The 27,571-nt window shown below is 39.6% G+C and overlaps 2 protein-coding genes across 2 annotated transcripts; both read right to left on the bottom strand.

Annotated features, from left to right (window-relative positions):
* Positions 1-259: 259 nt before the first annotated feature.
* Positions 260-12,931, bottom strand: il12rb2 (interleukin 12 receptor, beta 2a). Its single transcript, XM_063466912.1, has 16 exons — positions 12,873-12,931; positions 12,440-12,571; positions 11,598-11,858; positions 10,968-11,091; positions 10,676-10,866; positions 9,995-10,137; positions 9,498-9,639; positions 7,449-7,513; positions 6,554-6,752; positions 5,245-5,427; positions 5,021-5,119; positions 4,773-4,919; positions 3,855-3,986; positions 2,884-2,980; positions 2,715-2,802; positions 260-2,628 (listed from the first exon to the last, which is right to left on the bottom strand). Exons 2-16 carry the CDS (start codon positions 12,498-12,500, stop codon positions 2,188-2,190), a joined length of 2,373 nt encoding a protein of 790 aa, XP_063322982.1. The 5' UTR covers positions 12,501-12,571; positions 12,873-12,931; the 3' UTR covers positions 260-2,187.
* Positions 12,932-15,570: 2,639 nt separating this feature from the next.
* Positions 15,571-25,858, bottom strand: il23r (interleukin 23 receptor). The gene is made up of 17 exons (XM_063467164.1): positions 25,841-25,858; positions 25,599-25,700; positions 25,068-25,197; positions 24,725-24,891; positions 24,067-24,190; positions 23,819-23,985; positions 23,284-23,420; positions 22,978-23,179; positions 22,783-22,865; positions 21,900-22,098; positions 21,610-21,813; positions 21,215-21,313; positions 20,907-21,062; positions 18,085-18,225; positions 17,851-17,938; positions 17,311-17,401; positions 15,571-16,339 (listed from the first exon to the last, which is right to left on the bottom strand). The coding sequence occupies exons 2-17, from the start codon at positions 25,657-25,659 to the stop codon at positions 15,689-15,691; spliced, it is 2,700 nt and encodes an 899-aa protein (XP_063323234.1). The 5' UTR covers positions 25,660-25,700; positions 25,841-25,858; the 3' UTR covers positions 15,571-15,688.
* Between the last annotated feature and the right edge of the window lie 1,713 nt (positions 25,859-27,571).

The raw sequence follows: 27,571 nt of genomic DNA, 5'->3' as shown, positions 1-27,571 counted from the left end.
GGACATAAACTCTTTATTTGAATTCTTTGAAACATTTTTTTCAATCCAACATTGTATGACTTCCTAATGACATAAAAAGATTAATATACTAAACTAGATTTTGATATTAACAATGCTGACGTCAGCACAAATGATCTAGAAAAACCGCTGATGTCATCATACTGTGATAAATATATGATTAACATCAGAGATGTGCTCTCTGGGTGTTCTTGTTACTAAACTAGGTTTGCTTTGTACGATTCTGGCACCACAATTATAATCTCTGGAGTCAGTGGACCATACGACATCCAGGAGAGAATAAAAACAAACATACAAAGTCTGAATGATGAACTCATTTATTGGTATTGACATCGAAGTAAATTAAGTATATATTTATGAGCTACGCCGATTCCCGTATAAAGACAGTCATAGTCAAAGGGTGCAAAATCATCAAAGAGGTCACTCAAAACACAAGATTGTTTTGAAAAACATAAAAGAATAGCACTGTACATTCATCAAATTTTTCTTTTTTTTTCTTTGCTATGCCAGCCCTGGAACAACAGAAAATATAAATGAATATATGAAATATGTCCACATCCAAATATATTCGCTTTGACTTTCTTTCACCCTGTCATGAAGTTCATGTTTGCGGCTTTAAAGACTTTATTGCTGATGGCATCTGTCACTTTTACATCTTTGCAAAATGTATCTGATTCAGCTGTACTTTGTGTTCAGCGGTAATTGTCATTTAAATTAAGATAGAACTGATAAATGTGGATGTTACAAGTATCCCTTTTTTGTTTCTGCCCCTTTTGATAGAAATGCATCACATAATTTTTATATTAATCAGATACATATTCTTGCTATTACTTGCCTGTTCTTAATGAGCCAGTAGTGTTCTACTGGATGTAGATCTGGGGACTGGGGAGGCCACTAAATTTATCATGTTAATTATACAATTAAAGGTAACTTTAACTGCTTTGTGACATGCTGAATTTAGCATTAAAAGTAGAAAATTGTGACCAGAAAAAGATGCACACCATAAAGTCCTGAGATGACTGCAGGGTCCAAAGTCACTACACAACTGTTGTCAGGTGTTAGACTCAAAGCAAGCTGGGAACATGAATCCTACAACTGTTGCCTCAGCAGATGTGAATAATCGTCAGGGCAGACTGTGTTTACCAGTGTTGGTGAGCCTGTGCTGACTGCAGATTTCTGTTTTCAGCTAACAGAATTGATTCCTGATGCGGAAATCCGACATGTCTAAGATGGTTTTCTGCTCAGTGCAGCTGGAAAGAGGGCTTATCAGAGATAAGATAAAGCTTTTCCCACGATTTTTTGGTATTAGAGTAAACTGAAAACCTGAAACAGAGAATCATGCTTGGTCTCAAAGATCATACTTTTCCTCATTCTGAAACTCCTGAATGTTTATCTGCAGGAGTGTATGCTGTACCAAGTTGACTGGCTGTTTCCATAACTGCACAAACAAGCAGATATACAGATATTCTAATGAAGTGTTTGTTGAGTGTAGTAATCATATTCTATAAACATCAGCATGTTTTACTGGCTTTGTGTTGTCAGGCTAATATTAGCTATTGTCTCTCAACACTGCTGGGCTGTTGGATTTGTCTCAAGTTAAAAAGTTGCAGTTAGTTCTAAATGGTCCAGTTTAACTTCCTCCTTTTGTAGATGAGCTAAGACTGAGGTAGGATAAATGCATATGCACGGGATAGTCAAGGCTATAACATAGTATGCATTTGGGATGATCTTTTACAAAAGAGAGGACATGTCTACATGTCATAGTAGGAAAAGCACAAACAGAAAAGCAGATTATGTCTGAAATCTATTTTTGCGTCAGGAACCAAGTTATCCCTCTGCTTCTCCTTCTATGACAAGTCTGATTGGGCTTTTGGAAATTTCTTCAGCCAGATCAGAAATGACAATATCTCTTGCAAGCCTGTCCTGTTAATTGTAGTCAAGCTATTAGTGTGTCCATTGCCGTTTTGAAGAGAAAACAATTGTAATGCATGACATGAAAAGAATACCCTTTAGGTTTAAAATTGTTACTGCATAACTGAAGCGCAGACTTAAGCAAAAGTTCTCTGGTTTCAGTGAGCATGGAGGTAGTTCATGCAGTTCTTTGTTTCTGGGCTGTTGGCTTATCAGCATTCTTCCTCTAAAAACAGGTTTCATTTGCTTTCAGTTTTACTAAGCGTTTTGAAAGAAGTCACTGCAGTCAATTTTCACTGCATCCAGAGTCAGCTTCCCTCCAAACACCAGCGGCTCTATGAAGATGTTGTGATTGGAGATGAAAGGCATGTCCAGAAACTCTCCACATTTCTCCTCATCATCTTCCTCGTCCAAATTTCCAGGCTCGTGTGATGAAATATAATCAACAGTTGTGTCCAGAGATGTGTGCGTGTGATCGGAGCTGTCTGAGTCGTGGGACAAACTCTTAATGTACGTGGTTGGAATGACAGACTCTGGCTCAGTCTCAGAGCTCAGCCTGGTTGAAGGAGACATACGCAAGATTGGTTTTCTAGATTCACTGTTCTGCTTGGGTAGCTCCTCCACATTCACCAGGATGAGCTTTTCTTCCTCCCTGGGTTCACTGGAGCTGCATGGTGGGAGCGGCAGGTTCATGTTGCCCTGTTTGGAACAGAGACACGTGCTCAAATGACGAACAATAAGAGATGCAGTCCAACCTGAATTCTTCTTAACTTTTATACGTTTACCTTGTCTTGGGTATACTCTTTGGCCCACTTGCTGTTTGCAGGATCTGGCACAACATCTAGCTTTAAGCACTGGAAAAGCTGACAAGACCTGAGGGAGAAGGAGAAAACTTTTTATGGCAACAAAATAATAAGGTGTAACTGCGTTATAGAGTTTATGTTGCACATGTACCTTTGCTTTACGGTTGAGTTCTGGCACAAACACACAAGAAACACCACAATCACAGGGCTGATAATAAATGCCGGTAGGAGGAACGCTTGGGTGTCATCTGCAACAGTGGCAACAAAATAAAAAGATGTAAGATCACGGAATACACCTTTATTTCCTCTGTTACAGCACATCTACGACGCTTAACTCTTTGCAGGTTCTTGCAACAGGACAGCAAATCTACAACAGAATGGCTGAAAAGTAAAAGCATTAGGTATTTCAAAGGCCCACAGTCCAGTTCTCCACCCAACTGATGCGGTGGAAGTACTTCAAGAAAGCTAAGTATAAATAAATGCCAAGTTTCAATGAACTGAAGCAACTTTAAAAAGAAGAGTCATACAGAAAATAGGTTTACTGCTGCTTATAATAGTTATGAGATACTAAGTCATTGTTTGGACTTATTTTCTCACAGGACTGCATAGAAGGCTGTGACTAATTTATTTTCCTCATTACTGTATATGTACATTTAAAAAAATATATATATACATCAGTATCAGGGACTATTTTAACGAAGATCACTTGGATTGAAAACCAAAAAGCAAACAGTCTGAGTTTTAAGTATACAGTGTGTTTTTAAACAGTTTCACTTAAAACAAAGCTTTAATGTGAAACTTTACAATTACTTGTATAAAATAAATTTAGTGATAATAAGTTATTTAATATTTTATTTTGTATTTATTTAATATTAACACAGTACTACAGGTGTGATAACTGACATGAACTTCTTACAGACCTGTTAAATTCAAGGCAACACTCAACAACCAGGTAGCTTAGCTTAGCTTAGCAAAATGATTGCATTGGAAATAGCTTGCATGGCATGCAGACCTCCTATTTTACCATGTCACTAGTGTAGTTTCATATTTACTCTACAAACCCAAGAGTGGGAATGAACTCCTCCCTGAAAGAAACTAAGTGTAAAAAAAGAGGCTGCTTACGTGCAATGAAGAACTTGATCTTTCGACCTGCAGGGCCTTCTCCTGCAGCTGTTGAAACACTCATCCACAGTCTGTACTCTGCTGGAGGCAGGTCTTTAATTATATACATCCTCTCTGATGCTGGTGTAGAGTCTGAAAATGTATAAACACATACAGCAGAGGCAGAACATTTTGTCAGTGTGCATAGTTTCTGTTAAATATGTTTCAGTCACTGACTGTATATAGAAGAGCTCGGTCATTTGAGAGGGACTCAGCATAAAGTTGCTTTTCCTCCACACTGAAACGATCCAGTTGGGGTGGTTTGGGAGTCTGGCTAAGGTGCTTCACAGGTGTGAGGTTTTGGGGCTTCCCAGCTTGTAGGAGGCCCTGATGTTGACCCAGGAGAGATTATATATTTCAGTTGGCTTGAGAACAGCTTGGCATCCCTCTTCAGAAGAGCTGGAGGAGGCGGCCGGGGTGAGGTTGGTCTGGTTGTCTATGCTTACACTGACCCGTTTAAGTAGCACAAACTGGGTAAATGTTACACTTTAAGGTGTGGCTGTCTTGTGATTCATAAGTCACAACTCTATAGATGCACATGCTATCTGTGGTTTCTTTGTGAGGCCCACCCATCACTCATTGTGTCCGGTTTCCAAACGGCATGCTGGCAACAGAAGAAATGCTGAACTTCACAAACTAATGGCTGATAAATCCTCTGTATGATCTGTATCCTTTTTAAATCATCTTTTCTCTTATGTTTCATTTGGTTACATCGCTTCACAAGAAAAATGCTTTAATGCCTGGAACCATACTGAAATAACAAGCTTTTGAATAAAATATTAATGTGGTCCCTTCGATTTAGCATTCTCATTTTCTTCACCTTGGCCTTTTCTGAAAATGTCAGTAAAATAAAACAACTGCAGTTTAACTCATCCTTACAGATTTTAGGGTTCCCCATGGTCTCCAAATAGATAGTATACTTGGTAATGCAACCCCTGCGCTGACTCCTGTCAAGCTCACTCCAGGTAATGTTCACGTTGTTTCTTCCCTCAACCTTCTCTTGGACACGTGGGGCGGCTTCTGGAACTGCAAACCACAAGCACAACCAAAAACACTGCTTAATATGATGACCATTAACAAAATATTTAATATTTAATAAGGAATATTGACTGTTTTGTATGTCTTACCTGACTCCAAAGTGGCAACACCTTTAAATTTCCAACTAATGGAACTCTCATTATAGAGCACATACACCGCTCCGTCATAGCACTCAAATGGCTGGACATCTGCAGAAAGAAGGACAGAACCACTTTAAGAGAAAAAAGAAATGGGCAAAATGTGTGTTTTAAAAAAGTGACAAATTGCTTATTAGAGGCTTTGCTTTTCTCCTGCTTCATCTTTCACTTCCTACCTGAAATGACAGCGTGGTTTTTGTTCTCGCCCAGCCTGACCCATCTGAGCTCCTCCAACTTGTTGCCATCTGGGTACCACTCCACTACATATGCGGTCGGTGATGGTGCAGTTTCAGGTTTTGTCCAGGAGATGGTGATATTGGAGTTGTTGGCTGTTACTTGTAAGTTGCTAGGGGATTTGGCTGAAGTGAAAACAAGGCAATCATGTAGTCACGTAATTCACAAATGAAGAGACCAGTGTTACTAATACATTTGTAACATTTTAATGAGAAGACTTAAAATTAAAAGAAAGGGAACCAGACTGTGGTTTTTTGTAACTCTCCTGACAAAGAAACAAGGCTGAATTACTATCTGGGAAAAGTTTTTCATTAGGCAGTTAGGAATTGTTTTATTTTTGCAACAAATAGTAAACTGCAACCTGAATTATTACATAAATAACTGCCCCTGTTTTGTGGAGGGCCTCAATATGTTGGTGTACACTGATAATGCACAACATTAAAACCACCTGGCCTAATACAAGCAGATCGAGCATGCCATCAACACAGATCTGACCCAGAAAACATACACTGTGTCATATCTTCCCTATGCGAAACTGAAAATTAATTCCTGGGAAAAAGGAACTAATGCCGTGAGAGTCACCTTCTACGCACTTCCCCCAAGTCACAAGTTGTCTTTGGTGTAGCTGGATTTAATTTTCTTGTGGTCCCACCCACCAAGTCACACCTTTTCTTTACTGTCTTAAAGAGCCGCTAAGTTAAAGCCAGACTTTAGAGAAGTATCTGTGTCCATGCTGAGCTTTGAAAACTAAAGGCAACGAAAATTTGGGACTTTGTTTTATTGTGTGAGACAAGGGAGGAGGAATAAAAAGCTTTACAGCCACAGACACCTGGACACTCTAGGCTTACTGCTTGGGCCGGACTTGTTTAGGTATATTGTATGGGTGCTCAGTAAGATTGGGATCTGGAGAGTTTGAATGCTAGGTCAACATTACAGACTCTTTATTACATTCCTCCAGCTGTTCGTGAGCAGCTTTCTCAGTGGCGAGGTGAGGACACTGTGGCCTGAATGCACTGTAACGAGACCATCAGTGCCATTCACTCAAACTGCAGGGGGGATTTTGCTTTAGTCGAATTTGGTCTAATTTTAGACCAGATCTGTCCTTGTGAAGCATATTCCAAATATGTTTTTGGTGAACCAGATAACTACAAACAAAGACATATCAGTGTTTCAGCAAAGAAGCTCTGGTTGCAGAACAGACAATGGAAAAAGAGATGCTGAATCATATGTCAAATGTCTTTGTTTTTTTACCTTCAGTACGACGGGTTGTTACTCTGGCAGGAGGGGACAGCCCTTTGGAGTTGCGAGCCCTCACTGTCACATCACAGCTGGCACAAAGTTCAACTAGATAACTCCTTTCATTGGCACTGACGTTGGTGATGACACTAGAGCTAGAAATGCTGAGTTCATAGCCTAGGATCTTCCCTCTAGAGACGGAAACGTTCGCCTCCTGAAATCAAAGAAATAAAAAAGTTAAGCATCACATCAATTTTTTTGATGACTGGAGGATGCAGACCAGACAAAGGAAATGATTACACAAGCCAGGGATTTAGATGCCGCTCAAAATCAACATCACAGCAAGATGAGTATGTAAGACACATCATTTCTGTTCAGCTCCTCTCTTTCTTGTAAACTGAAACTGTGGTATCTGCTGACAGGTTTCACTTGTCTCTCAGTGTCTTTATGTGACATTGAAAGTTTCTAGGTGTGTGCTTGTGTGTGTGTGTGTGTGCGTGTGTGTGTGTGTGTGTGTGTGTGTGTGTGTGTGTATGCATGTGTGTGCGTGCGTGTGTGTGTGTGTGTGTGTGTGTGCATGGTCCAGAGTGGTGATTGTGTGAGTGTGAATGTCACACCTCAGAGGTGGTCAGTTGTTGACATTTAGTCTGCAGAACGTAGTAAAGCACAAAGATCAGAAAGTGTTACTATGGTTACAATGCCACATGCCCACACAGACACACAGAACGGGGAGAGGGGAATACATGTAGACCTCAAACCCTCAGACTCAAGCACACACAGCAGCGCTATGTGCTGTGTGTCAAGTGCAGTGCAATTTCATGTAATTCACCTCTGCAGCAACCATGTTAAGGATGATAAACAGTGAAAACTGTATTAGTTTTCTTTCATAAGATTAAAAAAAAAGACTTACCTTCCAGTAAACTTTCATGTGTTTAAAATCAGATGCAAGCCACACATCCAGCTCTTTGGCAGGGGCTAAAATAAAAACAAACTGCAGTAAGTCACCAGGGCATATTAACTCAATTCATGCAAGAGAAGACAGTGAACTGGGTGGGCTTTCATTTCAGTAAATGAGTGCATCTGCATCAATGGTGTGATGGTTCCTTATCAGTGATGAAATGCTTTGAAATATTTTAAAAAGTGACAGACATCCATTGTGCAGCTCTGTTAAACTTTCCTTTCATCTTAACTCTGACAGTAATGAGTAGCAATTCCAAGAAACCCCATGTTATTTGAATCAAAGTCCTTATCTAATTAAAAAAAGAAAATAATGCACAAACAGTGTGGTTAAAAGGTCTGTTGGTGCAAACTATGGTTATTCATTATTAAAATTAATTTTAAGAGGCTTTATTCACAAACTCTGTGATGCTTTCTGAAAGTTCTGTCTAAACCAAACTTGCTAAAGTCTTACACAGGGGAGGGTGGTTTCCTCTACAGTAACTCTGGCAGCAGTGTGTGACCGTACATGAGATGTTGTAACCCAGTGAGGAAGAAAAGGTCACTTCACCCTGTCATTTGTGTACAAATGTAGGAAGATGTGGTAAAAAAAAATGTAAATGAGGTTAGAAGGAGTGCTTTGTACATTGCCTCCTAGAAGACGCATGTATGCTGGCTTCAACCCTATTCCAAAGTGCACTGCCAGTTATTACTTTCTTTCACTTCCAGTAATTTCTCAAAAGAAGGAAAATTTAAGTATTAATGATAACACTCACTGCAGTCACATTAGCCCAGGGGTGGGCAATCTCAGTCCACGAGGGCCGGTGTCCCTGCAGGTTTTAGATGTGTCCTCGAACCAACACAGCTGATTTAAATGGCTAAATTAGCTCCTCAACATGTCCTGAAGTTCTCCAGAGGCCTGGTAACGAACTAATCATGTGATTCAGGTGTGTTGACCCAAGGTGAGATCTAAAACCTGCAGGGACAACGGCCCTCGTGGACTGAGATTGCCCACCCCTGCATTAGCCTCTAGCAATGTTTTCCTGTTGATGAGTTCAAGTGCTGTTGTTAAAATGAGATTTCAGGGTCGGCCACTTGCAACATTTTAAATGCCAGTTTCAGTTGTTTCAATTCAGAGTGTTTATATTTTCCCCAAAACAGTTTGATACCAACCACAAAAAAGGATATCACAGCGCCTAGTGCAAAAATGAAAACACCCATGAAATGATCCACTTTCACAAGAAAAGGCAACATACTGGGTCATGTTTCTCTCTAAGCTGATTTTTGTTGTGCCTTTGAGGTCATGATATTTATCATCTGTGGTCATTTAATGTGTGGAGTCAAAATAGCTTTCTTCAGAGGTCCAGAGAGCACGTGGTTGTCCAGAAAAATGAGGAAGAAAGACAAACTGCAATTAGCGTGTTTGATGCACACACGCTCGAAGAAGGAGCGCAAGACACTCTTCACACAAACGTTGCTTCACCTTTCTGTCACACTTTGACGTTAATGGAAAATGATGATCTGTCACTGCTGTACATTCATAGTTTTACATATATGTACAGAGGCCTGCATATCTTCACACCATCAGTATTAAAAATATGCAGCGATATTTCCCATAAAGCATCACTGTCTTCTTCACAGCCTCACCTTTCTTCCCTGTGCCTCACTATTGAACTTGTGTATAATTACACTCAATAAATATTTCCTGAAGATATTTATTACATTAGCAATTTAAGAAAACTTGCATACATCGTATTGGAAGTAGCTGCTTTTGTTCTCAGCACAGTAAGACCCATTTCAGTGGCTCAGCCAGTGGTGAGCAGATAAGTGCCTCAGAAACCGAGAGGAAGCACCATTGTATTATCTGATGGCCTGCACAGATAAAGCTCCACAGATATACTGTATGTGTACCTTATTATCTGTCTCTAGACAGAATGTGTAGTGTCAGGAAGTGCTTTATAATACACAAAGGCAGACCTTAAAACAGCCTTCCGGAGCTGCAGGTTAACACATGAGTACTTACGTTCCTCTTGAGTCCATGCGCAAATGTTTGTGCTCCACTCACTCCACAGGCCGGTGCTGAATTTAGATCTGGCTCTGAAATGGTACAACCTATAGGGCTCCAGAGAAGAGATGGACCAGTGGGAGGAATTCATCTGCACAACCTGTAAGTTAATAATAAATACATATTTTTCAGTTATATAACCTCAGATTGCCATATAGATACGAGTTTTGCATGTGAAAGTGATCCATAAATTAACCCATTGTAAGGACACCTGAGAGAACATAAAAGGACAAATTCCAGCTTGTTTTTACGACTTGAGCATCATTGTCAATTCACTTATGCTCATATCAGTCCTGCTACTCATATATGCCTCTCGGTCTGAATCAGTAACAGACCTATTTGGTCTAACTGTATATCTTCAAAGGTTTAGGTAACATCCTGTGATATCTCTGACTTCTACTTTTCTCACTGAAAGTCCCTAAATTCTCAAACTCTGAAGAGTTAAAATGTCTTACTGAGTCCTGATAAGTTGTCCATGTCTGCTTTTCTGTCCTGTACTGGATCTCCAGGTGCTGAGTCCTTACAGACTGCTCCACTTTCATGATGCACTTCCGGGAGTAGCACTCTGGCTTGCCGAGAATGGGAGTCGGCGGCATCACTGTTCGGATCAACGCAAAGCGGTCACATAAATGACAAAAACAAACATTTTGTACAGCACTAAAACAAAACAGGTTCCTAATATTTGCCATATATGTATTGTCTTGATGCATGCTCAATCCAGCGTGTAAGGAAATCCATCTGGATGTTGCGTTTTCAGTGGGAAAGGTGTTTCATCCCTCATCCAAGTGACTTTGAAGAGGACTGAGAAGTCACTTTGAATGAGTGACGAAACGTTTCCCGAGCTAAAAACGTAACATCGGGGTGAGCAGAATCATCTTTCTGGGATTCCTCTGGATTATTATTGGCAGGATTTGGAAAAGAGGATGTGTGATCATCAGTAACCATAAACTTCAAGATTGAAGTATAGAACAGTTTCCACTGCAGAGTTGGCGTGAAATTCTACCCACAGCATCATTACGTTCTCATACCCTTCAGTCAACCTGAAAATCTTTTCTTGCTTTTTTTTTCTTTTTTTTCAGAAGTTTCATCTCTGGAGTCATTGGTCTCCAGTTGATGGTACCTTATGTGAGTCTTACCAATTTTACTGAGTGTGTAGTTAACGATGGACGATTGTGCAGAACCCAGTGGATTTTCGGTTTGAACCCACAATGAGATAAGCTCGACTGATCTGGAGACAGTGAAATTCACCGACAGCAACTCGGTTCCCTTATCGGAGACTTTGTATGGCGTTGATCCATCTGAGTGATTTCCAGAGACCCCCTTCACCCTGAAAGTTTCAGTTGACAGAATAAACTGTTATTGATGTGTTTTAAAGGCAAAATTGACAAGCAGAATATTTGTTTTTATAGCAGTATGGTGGTGACTCACCAAAGCGCTGAACTGTTTCGAAGATTAGTGTCCCGTCCTCTGTTCCAAATGCAGACCACAACTCCACTTTCATTCTTTACGATTTTGTAGATGCATGAAATGTTTTTAGGGCGATCTGGTAGGTCTGGAGATCAAAGAAGACAGAGAAAATACTCAACTGAGTACTGAGCGGAGAGCTAAAGCATAAACAATACTAAAAGTAGTAATTTGTCTTTTTATGTCAAGCTGCATGTGTCAGAAACTGCAACAACAACCAAAAATAGTTTATTTTCACACTTGAGTTAGCAAATCCTATATAGACTAAATAAGCAACTTATCATAGCTAACTTTGACACTTAGCTGTGCTCACTCCTTAACATGCAACCAGAGTGTACATTATGTAAAGACAAAAAAGCAGAACCAAATGACCTTTTGATAGCTTTTGTAACTTAGAAGTGCTAAACATACCCTAAAATAAAAAGGTCTCAAGCTGAAAGACAAGTCCTGCCCTGCAGAGCATCGCTCAGGACTTTTCAGTCTATTCAACATCAATCTGTTGGCTTTTTCTAATTAGAAATAGAGAGCCTTAAATCCATGAACCCGGGCTTAAAGTCTCAGTAGAGGGGACTTTCATGCTCACTGAATACTCACATCCAGCTGAGATGTCAAGTCCACAGGGGTCCAGATCTTTACGGTTCTCACAGTGACAGCTGTATGTCCTGTTCTCTGTTATGTTCACCACCTTAAAATTTATGATTGTAGAATTCAGTGCTTCGTGTTTCTGCTTTGTGGGACCTTGGCCACTGTACATGGAACCCGTACACTTCAGGTTAAAGATGCAGAACACCTCAAAATTGGAGCCTAGCTGCACTACAGATTGAGTACTGGATCTGATGACGCAGGATTTGTCACCTAAAAACAGAAAGAACAACTTACAGACTGTAATAACATGATCATATTATATATATGTGAAAAAAGTTATATCCCAGATGGCAGATACATTTGGGGTTAATCGGGGCTATGCCTGACACTTGGCCCATGTAAGATGGACCAGTCTGAGTCAATGTCTTTAGTCAAGGCCAAATTTGGCTCATAGGAACCTGCAGAAACAGCCAAACATTAACTGCTAATCTGGATTATGTGAAAATTTGATTTAACTATAATTTTAAGCAAACACGCAAATGTGAATCTTCACATTTGCACACAAAAACACTGTCCACATGCACACGTTCTTCTTCAAGGCATATTCTTCAGGATATCAGTTATCACATTAGTTATCATCTGTAAACTATCACGTAACCAGAAGGTTCACAAACGACAGACGATGGGAAAGATTCTAGATCACTACCTTTAAGACTTCTTTAAAAAAAACACACACCAAACAAACCCACTGATCGTGTTGCTGATATCGAACTTTTATCACCAACATATATAAAGAGAAAAAAAAACAGGATATGATAGAAAAATGAATCCACACATTTATCTAAGCTTACCAATGCAAAGCTGCACGGCCAGCACGGCAACGGCGACGAAGACCGACCATAACTGCAACATTGTTGCCACGAGTCATCAGCAACTTTACAGCAGCCTAAGTGTCTCTTCCATTGCCACGGGAGCTGCTTCGCCTTAAAAAGGAGAAGTAAAATAAATGCCTGCGATCTCTTATGCTTTCGATGCAGTGACTGTAGAGGTGGGAGGAATCAAAATAACATTATTGATTAGAAAAGTTCCCTTCATACATCCAATAAGGTCGTAACTTATAAAATGTATACATTTTGAGGCATGTACCAGTGTCAGTGTAATGACACGCATGGTTCAAGTGCAGCAGAGGACAGTATATAGTCAGTAGTAGTTTAAAAACAGGAGAAACGATCCTGAAAGTCAGCCAAATATCACATCTCAACATCAAATTTAACTTTTAGTTACCGTCTAAGCTGTTCGTAGCTCTAGCCGTCGGATCCTAAACATCTTCATTTAGAGATAGCGCGTCCACACTGCGGTGGTAACGTGAGAGCGGAGACTCCGTGTTGGCTGGCTGCCGCCCCTGATGTGAGGTAACTAACTCCTGAAACTGGTCTACCTTTACTTTAGAAATTATCACTGAAGCCAGATAACCACAGAGGCTTCTGTGCGCACCCAGGCTGCACATCAGCACTGCCTACTTGTCTATTTTACTAATACATGCATCCAAGATTTAGCGAATCATTCAATCACGATTTTTATTTTATTGCAGTTATTACCAAAAGTACTCATTAAAAAAATATACATTTTTTTGGGTGGGGCATTTTGTGGTGTTTAGCATATTCAGACGGATAGACAACACGTGACAATGATTGCATAAATGATTCAGCCAAACTTTATTATGCGATAAAAGGTGCAAAGACTGATTATTATCTTATGGGGGGGATCTCTTCGAGCTGCTGTTTAGATGATGCTTGGGAACCTCCTGAAAAGAAGGACCTGCAAAAGCACAACAAGCTCTCAGAATGAGTTACATTATCAGATTTTCCATGCAGCCCAAAGTCTTTCAGTCCCTCTGTTACATCTCCATGTGGTGCAATGGGGGACTTTCCAATGTGGCATCGCATTCTTCGGAAATACAATACAAGACTCAAGATGAATGGATATGCCCGTAGTGGTTAAATTAGCAAGAATAACGAGATATCTCTAACCTGGAGACTTCCTAAAAATGTAGTATGTCAGTAAAGGAGAGACTGTCGTGAAATGTTGACGATCTTTTAAGGAAGTGAGACGGCTCTCAGGAAGTGATAAAAACGGTATTGAACTGCAGGTGGTGCATGTATGAGTAGAAATGAAGGTTCACAAAACCCGACAGTGAGCCACCGACTGCAGAGGGAAAGCCCCAAAGGTTTAGCCTGGGTGTGTTTTGGAATAATTTCACACTCATTGCTTTTCTATTCACCAAGTGTGGTGCCAGCATTTAGAAACATGCAGGGGTCGCGCCCTAATGTGTGAGTTTGACCTGATACAAACATTTGGATTTTTCTGGATAAAGGCAAAGTTGATAACATTACTTTGTTTTTGCTTGATTAATTGGATGTGGTTTCATCTGTAGCTCTTTAGCAAGCACAGTTTGGTTTCCAGGCTCTTTTTTGTGATTGTCACATACTGTTGATAGTGGATGACCATGTAATTAATCAGGTCAATGTATGAGCAAGAAATTACTAAAAGCTTGCTCATAGGAAGTTTTTTTCTTCCTCTTGACTCTTTGTGATGCAATAGAGAACTGATATTGCGAATGAAGCTTATTCCTTCACTCTACATACTTTAAAATGCGCATCTCTCATTCTTCCTTGCAGCCACCTTTGTGCAACTTTGTCCATCTTCATCTCCACCACCATTGTCTAGACTCCTGAGTGGTCCTGCCCTAATCCCTATCACGGCTGGGATTCTTTTCTGCTGTGATGGACTGTCGGGGTCTAGCTGCTAAATACCTCAAACTGAATTCTGTACATCAATAAATCATGAGGTTAATGAGCACTGTTAGCTAAAAGCACTGTTAGCTAAAAGATCAGGCGACAGACTGCAGTAAGCAAAGCTTCACATATGCTTGTGAAACACTAGTCTATCAGTCTAAAGTCTAAAATCTGGACCCAGATTACAGTTTCTTTGGGTATTCTTTAACAAGCTTAATAATAAAAACGAGCTACACTAGCATCTCTGTGACGCTTTACTTACAAACAGTGTTTGAATGCTAATGCTAAATGCTAATGTCAGCCTGCAAATCCTCAACCATCTCCACCTCACAGATGTTATGGCAGGCACAAGAACATGAAATTCATGATGCTTATCGGAGGATCAACAAAATATTACAGTTCAATCCAGAGAAACCATGAATGTCTCTATAGTGACAGACCTTCCAGTGAGTGGGTGAGTTTTTAACTCATTCTTTAAGTAAGTGGGAAACATCTTGTCTACACCTTCAATGTGTTTTAGTTAACAACAATCTACCAGATAAATGTAAAGACTAAAAGATATGGCAACATCACTAAAAGATAAATATATGGATGGTGGAAATAGAGGAGATGCTATTTTTTGTAAAGTTACCTGGTTTAATTCTATTGGAAACATAAATAATTTTCTTAACAAATTAGATATTGCTGATTAAAAAAAATAACCCATGTGAATCACTAAATACTAAAATTATATTTTTGTGATGCTATTTACAAACAGCGCAGTGGTACAGTGGCTAGCACCATTGTTTAAATAGCAAGAAGGGTTTGGTTTCAAATCCAGGCTGGGGCCTTTCTGAGTGTGCGTTTTCTCTCCAGGTACTCTGGCTTCCTTTCAGAGTAGTGATTTTAAATCGACTCCTGGGATAACACGTCTCCATGCATTAGTCCTGGAACAAACCGATGATCCCATGAGTTCAAATTGCACGGAAGAAAGTTATTTATGTATGAGTGTGCACCACTGTTAGCATTTTTGGAGGGGTGGTGTAATATCTATTTATATATTCAGGAGACATTTTGGCCTCATGTGGCCATAACCACTCTGCCATCAGGTCACTCTGATGTTTGACATTCAGCAAACTTGATAAAGTTTTTTTTTGCTTTAAATTTATTTCATGAAGTTGTTTTTGACAACAATTTCAGACAGATTTTCATTCTGATCGCACAAAGTTACTGAAATCATCATTTCAAGCGATAAGGTGGTTTGATAATGCTTTCTTTGTAGTGCAGGTTTATCTTTTTTTCTTTGTGTCGTCTCCATCGTCCATGCTACAGTTTATCACTGCTGACAGCAGCAATCTGAGGGAAGTAACCGCCAAACAGTATTATCTCACCAGTACATTGAGACAAGCTGGGGTCTGCTGCATCAGGAGTCATAATCTCATCCTGTGGCAAGTCCAGAGATGGAGAGTCTGTTTCTACTTCATCCACAGTCCCTCTATGTTCTTGTAAGAACTGAAAGCCTCTAGATATTGTGCTTGGTTCAGGAGGTTTAGGCCTCAGACGATCATTGAAAAAGCCATGAGTACGTTCCCGAGATGAATAAGAAGAATTCACATCCACACTCAACAACAAGCCACTCAGTAATCCTTCAAACACACTTGAACAACTGCCATCCTCCCCATTTATTGGAGTGTCCATCTGCTTCTCCTCCACTTCATTCACCTCCTCTTCTTCTGAAGTCATCATACCAATCTGGGGTTTGTAGCCAACATGCTCGAGCCTTCTGTCAACAAGCATTTTCTCAGTATCTGACATCAGGAAAGGTGTTTTCACTGTGAGTGGTCCTGATCCAATCTGGGACTCTTCAACATGGATGTTGGGGTAGATTTCATCCCTCTCCTCCTGGGAGATGACAGTGATGGGGGACAGTGGAGGGTCACTGTGGGTGCACGAGAATGATGGTTCGACTCCGTCGTGCTGTGGACCACAAAACAAACAAATCAAATCCATACTTAGATCTAGAGAGATAAATAGAATGCAATTGTTTCAGAGTTATGTGTGTCATCAAGACAAAGTATCTAAATCTCTCAGAATGAAAGCAGGAAGTAGCATTGACTTCCTACAATAGTTCAGGCTAGCAATGTCTAGAAACTAATAGTAGGCTATTTTTAGTGTAGCTCAAAACTGGCAAACTGATTTCTTTGTTTTGCCTGCACTGGTGGAGTTGTTTCATTTGCTAGTGGTTTCTCTTTTGGTCATTATGCTGACAGTAAGATGTAGTCTCCTTGGCTGAAAAATGAAGCCAATACGTGCCAAGGGCCAACAACTGCAGTTCCTGGACTTGGGAGCATCCGCTAAGGCTGGCCTCAGAAGTGAGTTAACACTATTACACTTCAGTGCTACGTTACTTGGAACTAGGAATGGGAACAATGAAAAATGTGGAGATTCTAATTCCATTATCGATATCAGTTATCGATTTGATCACTTGTTGATTCTCATTGGCTTCACTTTGAGAGTCACCACAAATGCTAACAGCCTATCAAATGCATTCATGCAAATTGACTGCACGCTGTGTGAAATGTTTGTGTGTGTGGGAGGTATTTCCCCTCTTTGTTGTGATCAGTGTTGGGATTGTTACCTACTACAGCCCTACACACTAATACAAATCCCTATCCTAATGAAGATATGATCTTTCTATGATCTTTCTCTTAGCATTTAGCTAAGCCAAAAGCACAAAGCAAAGACAAAAAATGACACAAAGAGACTAAAGTGATCGCCACAGTAATTCTACTTTGGAAATGTTATATTTTAAAGCGTATCGTGATGCTTTAAAATGCAGACTTCGCAAACCAAAATGTCATGTTATAGTGGCTATATTCATCTTTTAGGTACAGTGTATGGTTGATGAGCATGAATGTCATCTCAGTGGACATGCTTGCTTTATTTACCTCCAATAGTCTGATGGCATTACTGTGTCCAGGTTTTGGCAAGTTTTCAACTAGCCAGGCAGGTCCCCAGGATACACATTTCTGTTTGATCCTAAGACAGAAAACAGTTAGATTTTCAGTTTTTGATTAAAACGCTACAACAAAACCTCCTTATTGCGCCTCTGAGGTACTAGACAATATAACTGATGCATGCGTGTATTACTACAGCTGTCTACTACTGCAAATCAAAATCAGTCTCTCCGCAGTTAAAACCACCAGATTGGGAAAGGGTGCTTTGACCACATTTAGTAGGCTACACGTGTTGGTTTAAGTTTCTCTTCGTGTTAAATCTGTGGCTTCTTGTTCATCTGTTCATGTTGCGGTGTGGCATTTTAATAAAGCCGACCACAATGGCATCCATCGCTGTTACTAGTAAAACAAAACTTAAGGTCCTGATGTGGTATCCTTAGAAATACTTTGGCTGTTAGGTTTTGTTTTGTGTCTGTCGGACAACAGTTGTTTCGAGCTTAATTGTTCATTTCGAGCATAAATGATTAATACCTTTCCCTCACGCATCTCCAGCACATCAGATTGGCTATGATCGCAATGAAGATGGTAATGATGGAAACGCACACAACCACCAGGCCAACTACAGGAGACAAGAAAAGAAAGACAACACTTTTTCTTTTAGCAGACAAGTTGTCAATCTTATTTTGATGTTAGATGTCCTCAAAATACAAAAGCAGAGTTAAAAGCCTAAATATCTTTTAGTATTTGTGGCAATAGAATATTGACCTGGAGGAGCTGCAGGCTCAGAGTAGATCTGGCCCCCTCGCGGTCCTTCTCCTGCTGAGTTGGATGCAGTCATTTGCAGAACCACAGTTCCTTCAGGACAGTTCAACCACTCCTGCCTTCGACCAGGTGCAGACACAGTCGCTGTGTAGAGAAGCAAATGAGAGATATTTCTTTTTTAAGCAAGCACAATATTTTTAAGGTAACCTTTAAAATATGCAGCCAAAGAAGAAGACTGGCATAATGCTGCTATTTGAACATCAACATGTCTTCTTTTGCATGAGATGGACCATCCCTCTGTTTCTTCACTACTTCTTTGGCCTCGTTCTCTTGTAAAGATAACATATCACTTGGGGGTTTTAGTCAGCGTCCTCCAGCCTACTGTCAACAAGCATGATCATAGGATGTGTGGCCTATGTGCTGCTTGAAACCTGCTTGGCTCTGCTGAACTAGTGAGGTTAAAAATGGTTGTGATGCACCAAAGCTTTCTGGGAAGCAGGTGTCTGTGGATTGCTGACTGTACACTTGTAACAATGGATACTGGTGAAAATAATTTCCTGGTTTTTGGGAAAAAATACACTTCTTATGAGAAAACATTTATTTCCAGGTTCAATCACTGATGGGGAATTTGCCACTCTAGCACTTTCAGTTCTGTTGAAACACCAGTTTTGATTAGTGGTCTAGCCAGACCTTGTGTACTAAACTGATGACGTCCCCATAAGTGTTGATTGCACATAAAAATAAATAGTAATAACCACATCATTAGTCCATAGTTGACTGGTAGGCCTGTAGCTATCTTAATTTGCCCAGCTGGAGATTGAATATATACAGCAGCTTTTTTTTTTTTTTAGTTTTTTTTTTTTTTTACAAACAACAGCACTATCAGTCATGATTTGGCCTTCCCATAACCCCAACTTTAACGTTGCTGAAGCAGTGCGGGATCATCTTGATAGAGAACAGAACAAAAGGCAGAAAACACTCAAAGAAGAGCTTTAAATGCCCTTCAAAACGCTTCAAGAACTGCACCCGAAGACTACTTGCCATAAAGTTCTCTAACAGAGTTCAGGCTGTGCTGAAGAATAAAGGCAGTCATACCAATTATACAAAATTTTTGCCTTCTATACTGCATTTCCATGTATGCTTGAACATGCTTTAATAAGCCACTGCACCTATTTCTCATTTTTCCAAGAAAAATAGAGAGAAATGAGTGTTGGCTCAAGACTTTTGCACATTACTGCAAAACAGAAAATGAAGAAAAAACAAGATAAATCTGTAACAAAGAGACTCTTTCACTTGTTAAAAAGGACTTCATTGGCCAAATGTCAATCTGATCCTTTTTCCTCTGTTAAAGCCACAATCCCATCAAACTTTTTCTAACCAGTATTTTTCCACTCATGTATTGATGTGTTTGTGCAGATCATTTGCAGTTAAAATGTTTCTACCAAACAGAGATAGTGAACATTGAGTCAGATCATGACTGTCTCTGAGTGCAAAGATCTCACCAGTTTCCACATGACTTTCTCTTGTAAGCTGCAACTTTTAGTGCAGTGTAAGAGGATTAACTACCAATAAAAGATTTTAGCATGATCTGATTGCAGGTTATATTTTGGCACAGCATATGAGTAATAGAGCAAAATGGCATAAGACAAAAGTAGATCACTGAAGTAATTATCTAAAATACCTCAAAGAACACTGATATTTAGTATCTGCACGTAGCACATTTGAGAGAGCAGAATGTGCGCTCTCAGGTGCTTTAAAGCTGACATTCCAAAAATAGTGCACAAAGCAGGCTGGTTTGTAACTGTGTTTACGGATGCATTTGTGCACATAGCCACATGGCTTCCTGTTTGTGGTCAAAGCCAGTTCTAGAAAACTCTGAAGACTCTGTGAAAATGACGACAAACAACTGTTTTTTCTTAGGTGAGATCTCAGCATACACAATCAATCACCAAGGTGATCTAAGATAGATACAAAATGCGTAGGACTTTAGAGAAAACTACCAAAAAGGTTTGTAACATTTCTAATGTCAGTAGAGCCACCGGCTCTCTTGTTGTGTTAGACAGTGATGCTGTCCCCTCCTTTTAGCTTTTTTGAAAAAGTACTTTAACATAATAGCTACATAATCCACATGCAGCAGTTTAGCGTTTCAAATTCACGACATTACTGGAAGCGAGAGGTGAAAAACCCTGCTGATGCACTGCATCTTTGTGGGAGGGGAGTATCGATGGAATCCTGGTTGCACACTTTCCATTTTGCAACACAAGTCTGCTGCTGAGACACAATTTATGCTTACATAAATTTACTATTGCATACATAAATTTCCCACACGTGTGCGCCCACAGGAGGACTTTGTCTGACCTAGGTGGAATACAGACACAAAACGTATGCCTACATGTGCCCCATAAAAGGCAGGGCTCGTGATGTAGAAGAACAGGAAACACAGCGCAAAGTTGTGGTTCCTCTAAACCTTCAGTGAAAATCAACATGTGTTTATACTGATCTGAAAAAGCAGCTGAAAAACATGTGTTACAAAAAAAAAAGACTTTTTCTTTAAAGCAACACCCTGCTCATATAACTAAACGTTTTCTGTCACACCAAAGGATGCAAGGTACTTATTTTGGACCTGCCTTAAAATAATAAATAAGGTGACTCTGAGATTTCTTCTGCCACCCGATAATGTTTATAGACAACCTACCAATTTTCACTTACAATAAATGTCTGTTTCTGTTTCTCAATTTATCAGTTAATATGATGTTTTTTCGTCGAACAGCTGATTGTGAAAAAATGCCCATCCCATTAATTGGCATATACAGTTTGATGCTCACTATTTAATTCTTTGTCTTTGGATCCCTGTGTTTTGCAATAGATGTTGTACTTTGTGATGAAACCCTTCTGCTGGTATACGGGCAGCTCCTCCCACTGGATCTGGATGTGTCTGGCCTTGTGGGCCAGCACAGAGAGGCTTGGACCAGAAAGTGGCTCTGAAACACACAGTGATGTAAAGACTACGTGTTGGGTACGGTAAGTGTTTCCTGAAGCCCAGGTATAGATTCACAAAATCTATCACATGCTTAAAAAATCTTCAAAAATGTAGAAATAAACTTCTCTTAAAAAAAATCTGAAGAAGTGTTACTCTGTTCTTTGGAGTAGAGCAGTATGGATGATGGAGCACTGACACCTCTGGTGGTCACAGCATACAGAGAGATGTTATACCTCACACCTGGAGTCAAACCTGAAGCAAAGCCAGAAAAAAATACATTATATTAAAATATATTATTTATTTTGAAAATATCAAGATTAGTTCACAAACACAGACCTAAGGTATATAAAGACCATCATCTGCATTGTGTACTTGTGCTGGTGTAATACAACAAATGGCCACAAGAGGCCACTGTTTTCTCTCATTTAAAGCCCTGGTGTTTTCCCAAATACAAATTTCATAGATTTAAATTTGTATTTATGTGATGCAATATTTTGCTGTTCGTATGTGGACAGCCAGATTCCCTAGTGGCTCAGTGGTGAGTCTACCTGTGATTGATGTGCTGTTTAGATCTTTGGCCAACTTTTGCCACCACAGCCCTTCTCCAGATACATTTGTCCTTTCTATCACGTAATACCGCAGTTCTCCCTCCTGTGTCGATGGGTAGTTTCCTGTTGTCCACGACCAGGAAACAAACACAGCACTGCCATCAGCAGTAGGGCTAAATTTGATCAGAAGAGATCCAGGGACACCTGAACAGTGAAGACATTTAGTGTTCATTTTCTCCATAACTTAACTGTACTTTTGTTTTAATCTTTTGTGTGCAGTATTGTTATACCTGATTGTCTGAGAATTACATCAGCTGGTGGTGACTTCCCATATGTGGTGACCGCACTGATGCTCAGGCTGCTAACCTCTGCTGGTAGCTGAACTGCACACTGGATGCACTCAGCAGCACAGGTTTTAAACTTCTGTCCATTATCCAGAAAGATGTCATACTCAATCACCTTGCCACTGAAATCCTCTCGTGGTAGAGGCTGGAAAAGAAATCCAGTCATCACTTAATATTTACATTTGTCATTTGCAGATTAAGCTCTTTAGGGTTGCGCATTATGTAAAATAATTTAGCTGCTGTCTGTAAAACCTCTAATCAGAGGATGGCATTTCCTGTTTGCAATTGTCCCTTGTTTAGCATTAGCCAAGAGGCTGTTATATTTCTTTGCACTTTGCTGTGATGGATAAAAAATTAGAACTGAAATGAAATTGAAATTCTGCCTGCACTCCTATATTACTCATTTTTAGTAATATAGTAATATAGTTTGCCAGTCTGAAATACAGTTACTTGCTTATTATCCAAAAGTTAAATTAGAGGTCTGACACCACTTTCATTTTACCGTATAAACTGAAATTACTGCTGCCAGAAGACAGGTTTTGTGTTAGATTATTCTGTGGTCAGGTATTGTGCAGGAAGTTGCTGTCAAGTGAAAGTTTTTTCTTTCATGTAAAATGCACAACAAAAAGATCTCAGCAGAAAATCAAATGGTTGCAATTTACAAAGTGATAAATTATTCCCTTTAACCAATCAGCAGTGAAGGCTTTCTGTGTTATAACCAAACTGATGCATTATAAAAAACATTTCTTGTATTTGATGGATGTTTGGGATTCATAATTGGCAGCATAACAACAAAAGCCAGGGCTAATGAGTGGCCATAACTTATTACCTTCCACAAAACAGTCACGTTCCTCTGGCCGTCTGTCCCCTGCCTCTCCACCTTCCTCCAAACTTGCAACTTCTGGGATGGACCTGAGGGGAGGGTAGACCATAAGTTGTGGGCTATGAATTAGAAACAACAAATTCTTATATCATCACATTTACATTGCATCTGTCTTATGATAAGCAAGAACAGTGAGCTTGCCTTTTCCAGGGCTTTTCTTCCTCACAGATGGGCTCCATTTGCTGCAAAGCAATGCTTTTCTGGCGGTAATACTACTTGCGTTGATACGTGTCAGCTCAGGCGCCGTGTTGCATATTTTCATCTGGAACTCATACTCAGTCAGATGTGTTAGATTATCTACCCGTATCAGATTCTTACCGAGTTCCACGCCCGCTCTCATTTCCTAAAAACATTAAGAGATTAGATCAACTTCATGCTGCCAGATAAAGGCTTTTGCTGTAAAAACCCCCCCACAGTGTTGTTGGAGGAGTATTAATAAAACTTTACCCATGAAGTGTTGTTTGTGCGCAGCTTGACATGAGGTCTGAGATGCACAGAGGATTCATTGCTTTTCCATTGCAATGTGGCTGCTACGGAATCGCTCTGAAACTTTATCTGCATAATAATAGGTGACTCGGGCATCACTGCAAGACAAAGGAAACCAAATATAGTGCACACAAATGATGGAGACAGAAACAGCTACATATTCTGTAATGGCACAGAAATTCTGGGCAATTAAAGTTTACTGAAATAGTGACAGAGCTCCTCCGAGGGCGTAGGCAAATTTCTCTTCAAAGAAGTATTACACAAACAGAAAAACAGTTTGCTGATAAGAAGGTCAAATTAGTCAAACTGTGACCATAAAAAAAAAAAACTTTCTAAAAATGATACATCAGGTGATGACACATTTCTCGAGAAACCATATGACTCTAATAAAAAAAAAGAAAGACAATGAAATTAACAAGTGAAAAAAAAAACATTCAATAGTATTCAAGTATTCAAATTCAAGATTTGTGTAAGTATTGCAGAAGCACATTTTTACCTATGTCCTTCACACGTAGGACGACTGGATCGGACTGTGATGTTCCCAAGTGGTTGGAAGCAGTGATAATGATCAGGTATGTAGTGTTTTCATCTAACATTCTTCGTGGTATGGTGATTTTGTCAGCATCCTGGATTTGAAATAGACGTATCTGACTCCCATTTTCCCTAAAAATAAAACATTAAAAAAAATCAAACCCTGAGATTTGGATAAACAAGAAAATACAAAACAAAATCATAACACCATACCTGTTTACAGAAATGTTGTAGAGGGTAGGGAGGTATGTTTCCTGCCCTCTCGTCCACGAGCAGTTTATTAAGGATGAGCTCCTTGCTGTTTCACATGTTATAGTGTCAGGTTTATCTGGAGGCACTTTAAAAGCGCACAATTGAAACAACAAAACAGACCTTAGTTTTTACATTTGCTGGAAAATGAAAACTAGTCATTTGCTTTCTGTGTCACTTCTAAAAACAAATTTCACAGTGTAAAATATTAGCGAATGCATATTTTCAATAATTTTATACTTTCTCCTTAAAAATTAATTTTAGTAACTAAAGTTTGAGCACGTCTGCTCCCATTCCTACAAGGTACCCATGGGTTTACCTTTCACTTTGCATTTTTATTTTTTATTTTGTACTGTTTGGTTAGCTTCTACAGGAAAAATTAATGTTCCAATAACCCAGCCTCCAAGTTCTGCTCAACATCAGCTGTAACAGACAGCAGTAAAAAACAAAAAACAACAATTGTGATTTATTTAGCTTGTTGCAAACCAAGTTTACCTACAACCCCACTGCATTTTCTTACCATTATGCCACTTTTATAGGCAGTGTTGTAAATTTGTGTTTTACTCTCTCTTTCTATTTTTGCATTTGCACACAAATTTTCTTTTGCAGCTGCTGTACATACGGCCAGCTCGTAGATCCAGTCCATTGACAACCCCATGCATCTGATTACTGCAGACCGCTGTAGACAGTGGTTTCCATATGCTGGGCAGATGGAATTTCACTGTAGTGCAGTTGATTCTCTCCCATTTATCCACAGGGCTGCGATTTAGCATCATGTATATCTTGAAACTGCATGTAAAAAAGAAAACGTTTAATTATCATTTCCTAACTGGTGGAGAGGGACAAGAAGTCTAAAAACTAATTTTCTGATATCAAATATGAGCCAATAAAGCTGATAGCTACAAACACAGCAGGGAGATTTTCATGCGTGGCAGAATACTGTGTAGCATTGTTCTGATTCCCACCTCGAATCACATTTATTGGTGTGGCAGTACACCGTCAGATTTGAGCCCATGAGAAAGAGTGGAGCTGGCTCTGCAATCAGGTACCCAGTAGTGATCGCTCGTTGGCAGCCAACAGGGAGAAGAGGGAAGTCTGTCCGAAAAAGACAAATGCATGAAGTTTTCCCCACAGCATTAGTCGAGAAAGTGAATTTTAGACCATGCCAATAAATACCTTCTGTATAGCAAACACATTTACTATAAATACCAAGTGGATCATTACTTTCATTGGCTGTAATGTGTGAGTGGGAGATCCAAAAAAATCCTCTTTGTGCAAGAAGGAATGCCAAGAGCAGACAAAGTAAAAGTGTTTTCCATGACTATGTACCTGCTAATTTAATTACTGAAACACTTGGGTTGGAGTTGTGGTAAGAGCCGAAGCAAGGGTTACAATTCAAAACCACAAGAGCTACCAAACTGTGATAAGGGATCTCAGTAAGCAGAAACAGAGTAATGGCGGTGTGTTTTTAAATAGCTGGAACCTGTAACACTCACAATTGATAGAAAAAGTAAGAAGTACAATAGTACATCTCGAAATGACTGAGGAGAGAGTCATCTCAGCTCATTTTTCTGGATCCTGAAGAACCCATTCAGCAGCTGTAAAATCAAAGAAAAGAGAAGAGAAGAAAAACAGGTTGTTTTTTTAGGAAAAAAAAAGAAGAAAAATGACAGATTTCTTACTTCTTATGAATCACTTAAAAGAAATTTCCTTTCACAAAATTATCTTCAAAGCCTACCTCAGTCATCTGCGTGCGGGAGCACTGGAGTGAGCTGCCTAACATGAGGCGGAGGAAGAGCTTTTAACTGAATGTCTCATCCTTTCCAGTGCAAGCTTGAAGCTGATAACATTAACAGAAGTACAAGCGTCATAACACCGTGGCAGATAAGAGAAAACACGTTGCTGTCAATGTTCTATCCTGCTGACACAACTGAGATGAACTGAGATTAAGTATTTCCTCACGTCAAGCATGTTAACCTTCAATTCTTTCGCTGCCAGCAGCCTGTTGGGACACGTTGGTTTTGGTCCCGTGGCTAACGAGCCTTATGGCTACTCACCTGCGGCACGCAGAACCTGAAAGACAGGACAGGAATAGGGAGAGAAATAAAAACTGCATTATCCCACAGGGAGAGTCTCCTAGTAATCAACGACTGTAACATGTTTCTCTGTATGTTTTTGTCTCTCAAAGACTGCACATACCATCACTTTCGACATATAGATGAAAGATTGAGACAACGCTCACCAGAACTTCATCCTGTCTGGGTTGTCTTATCAAGATACCATCCAAAAAGGCTTTTGCTGTGAATCGATCGTCAGACGACTTGCTGTGTGAGGAGCACCTGACTAAAGTGATCTCTTTCATGGGAGTGAAATGTCTTAAAGAGGCCAGTGACCTAGTTTTGTGGCATTCTGGCAAATGCAGAAACTTTGATCATTTTTTTTGAGTAGTTTGTTGCCCTACTTCTGTTGCCTGTTTTTCATCACCACAAAGATTCTGTTGACTTGAAACATCAGTGTTCTCAGCATCTGCTCTCATTAAACATGCTGCTGCTGGCACATAATCCAGTGGTCAACCGAGCAAGCGACACGGTGACATCAATCATTTTACTTTGAAAAGCACGCTGACAACTTGGTTATTTGAATTTGTACTTATCCTGACACAATAAGTCAAAATGTGCGGAAGGACAGACTTACATAATCAAGGTTATAAAGATTAAAAAAATGACATAAATTTGATCAAACTGTAACAGAAAACTGCTCCGTGACATGGAAATTAAACACATCCTGGATCTTAAATGTGTTTTAGAAAATTTTTAAAAGAAACTTACAGAGAACTCTTTAGAGAAATCGATTTACACTCGAACATCTTTTCTCACTGAGCCCGTTTGCTAGCGTTTGTAGTCCCGCAAAGTACTTCAGCCTCAACTGTTTAAAAGTCTCTAGCTATCTTGGCTTTTGTGATTTTCTTTCACAAGATATTTTCCATCTGTAACTTCAAACGGTTTACAGGGAAAACCCAGAAGTTTGACGGGGTGCATGTTCGTGAGATAAAAGTGGCTTGAGGTTTAAGGCAGTTTTCAGAATTAATACTCCTTCATGTTCATGGTTCAAATTCAGAAACTCTCTGAAAGTGTTACTTTTCATAAGTGACATGACAGAATTTGGTATTACAAATACTATAAATAAAAAATATACAAATTTTTAATTGATTCAATCTTTTATTGACATTTCATTTTCTTTCACATAAACTTTATGCTCCACAGAACTTTTTTAAAATCATCAAAGTTGACCTTAAACTACAGTGATTTTAATTGACAGAGAGCGACAGTAAAGAGCGACACGTTGAACTGTGTATTATTGAGTTTTTTTCCACCTTCCAAACCTCAGAATAAAACCACAGTGTGAAATTTAACAAATAGCGGTCTGAATGAGAAGCATGCAATTTATTCAAGCACGTCGCGTTTTAACT

Source organism: Pelmatolapia mariae, linkage group LG23, assembly GCF_036321145.2.
Source record: "Pelmatolapia mariae isolate MD_Pm_ZW linkage group LG23, Pm_UMD_F_2, whole genome shotgun sequence".
In the NCBI taxonomy this organism is placed as follows: Eukaryota; Metazoa; Chordata; class Actinopteri; order Cichliformes; family Cichlidae; genus Pelmatolapia; species Pelmatolapia mariae.
Note: the sequence above shows the minus strand (reverse complement) of the source record. Positions and strands in the feature narration are given on the sequence as shown.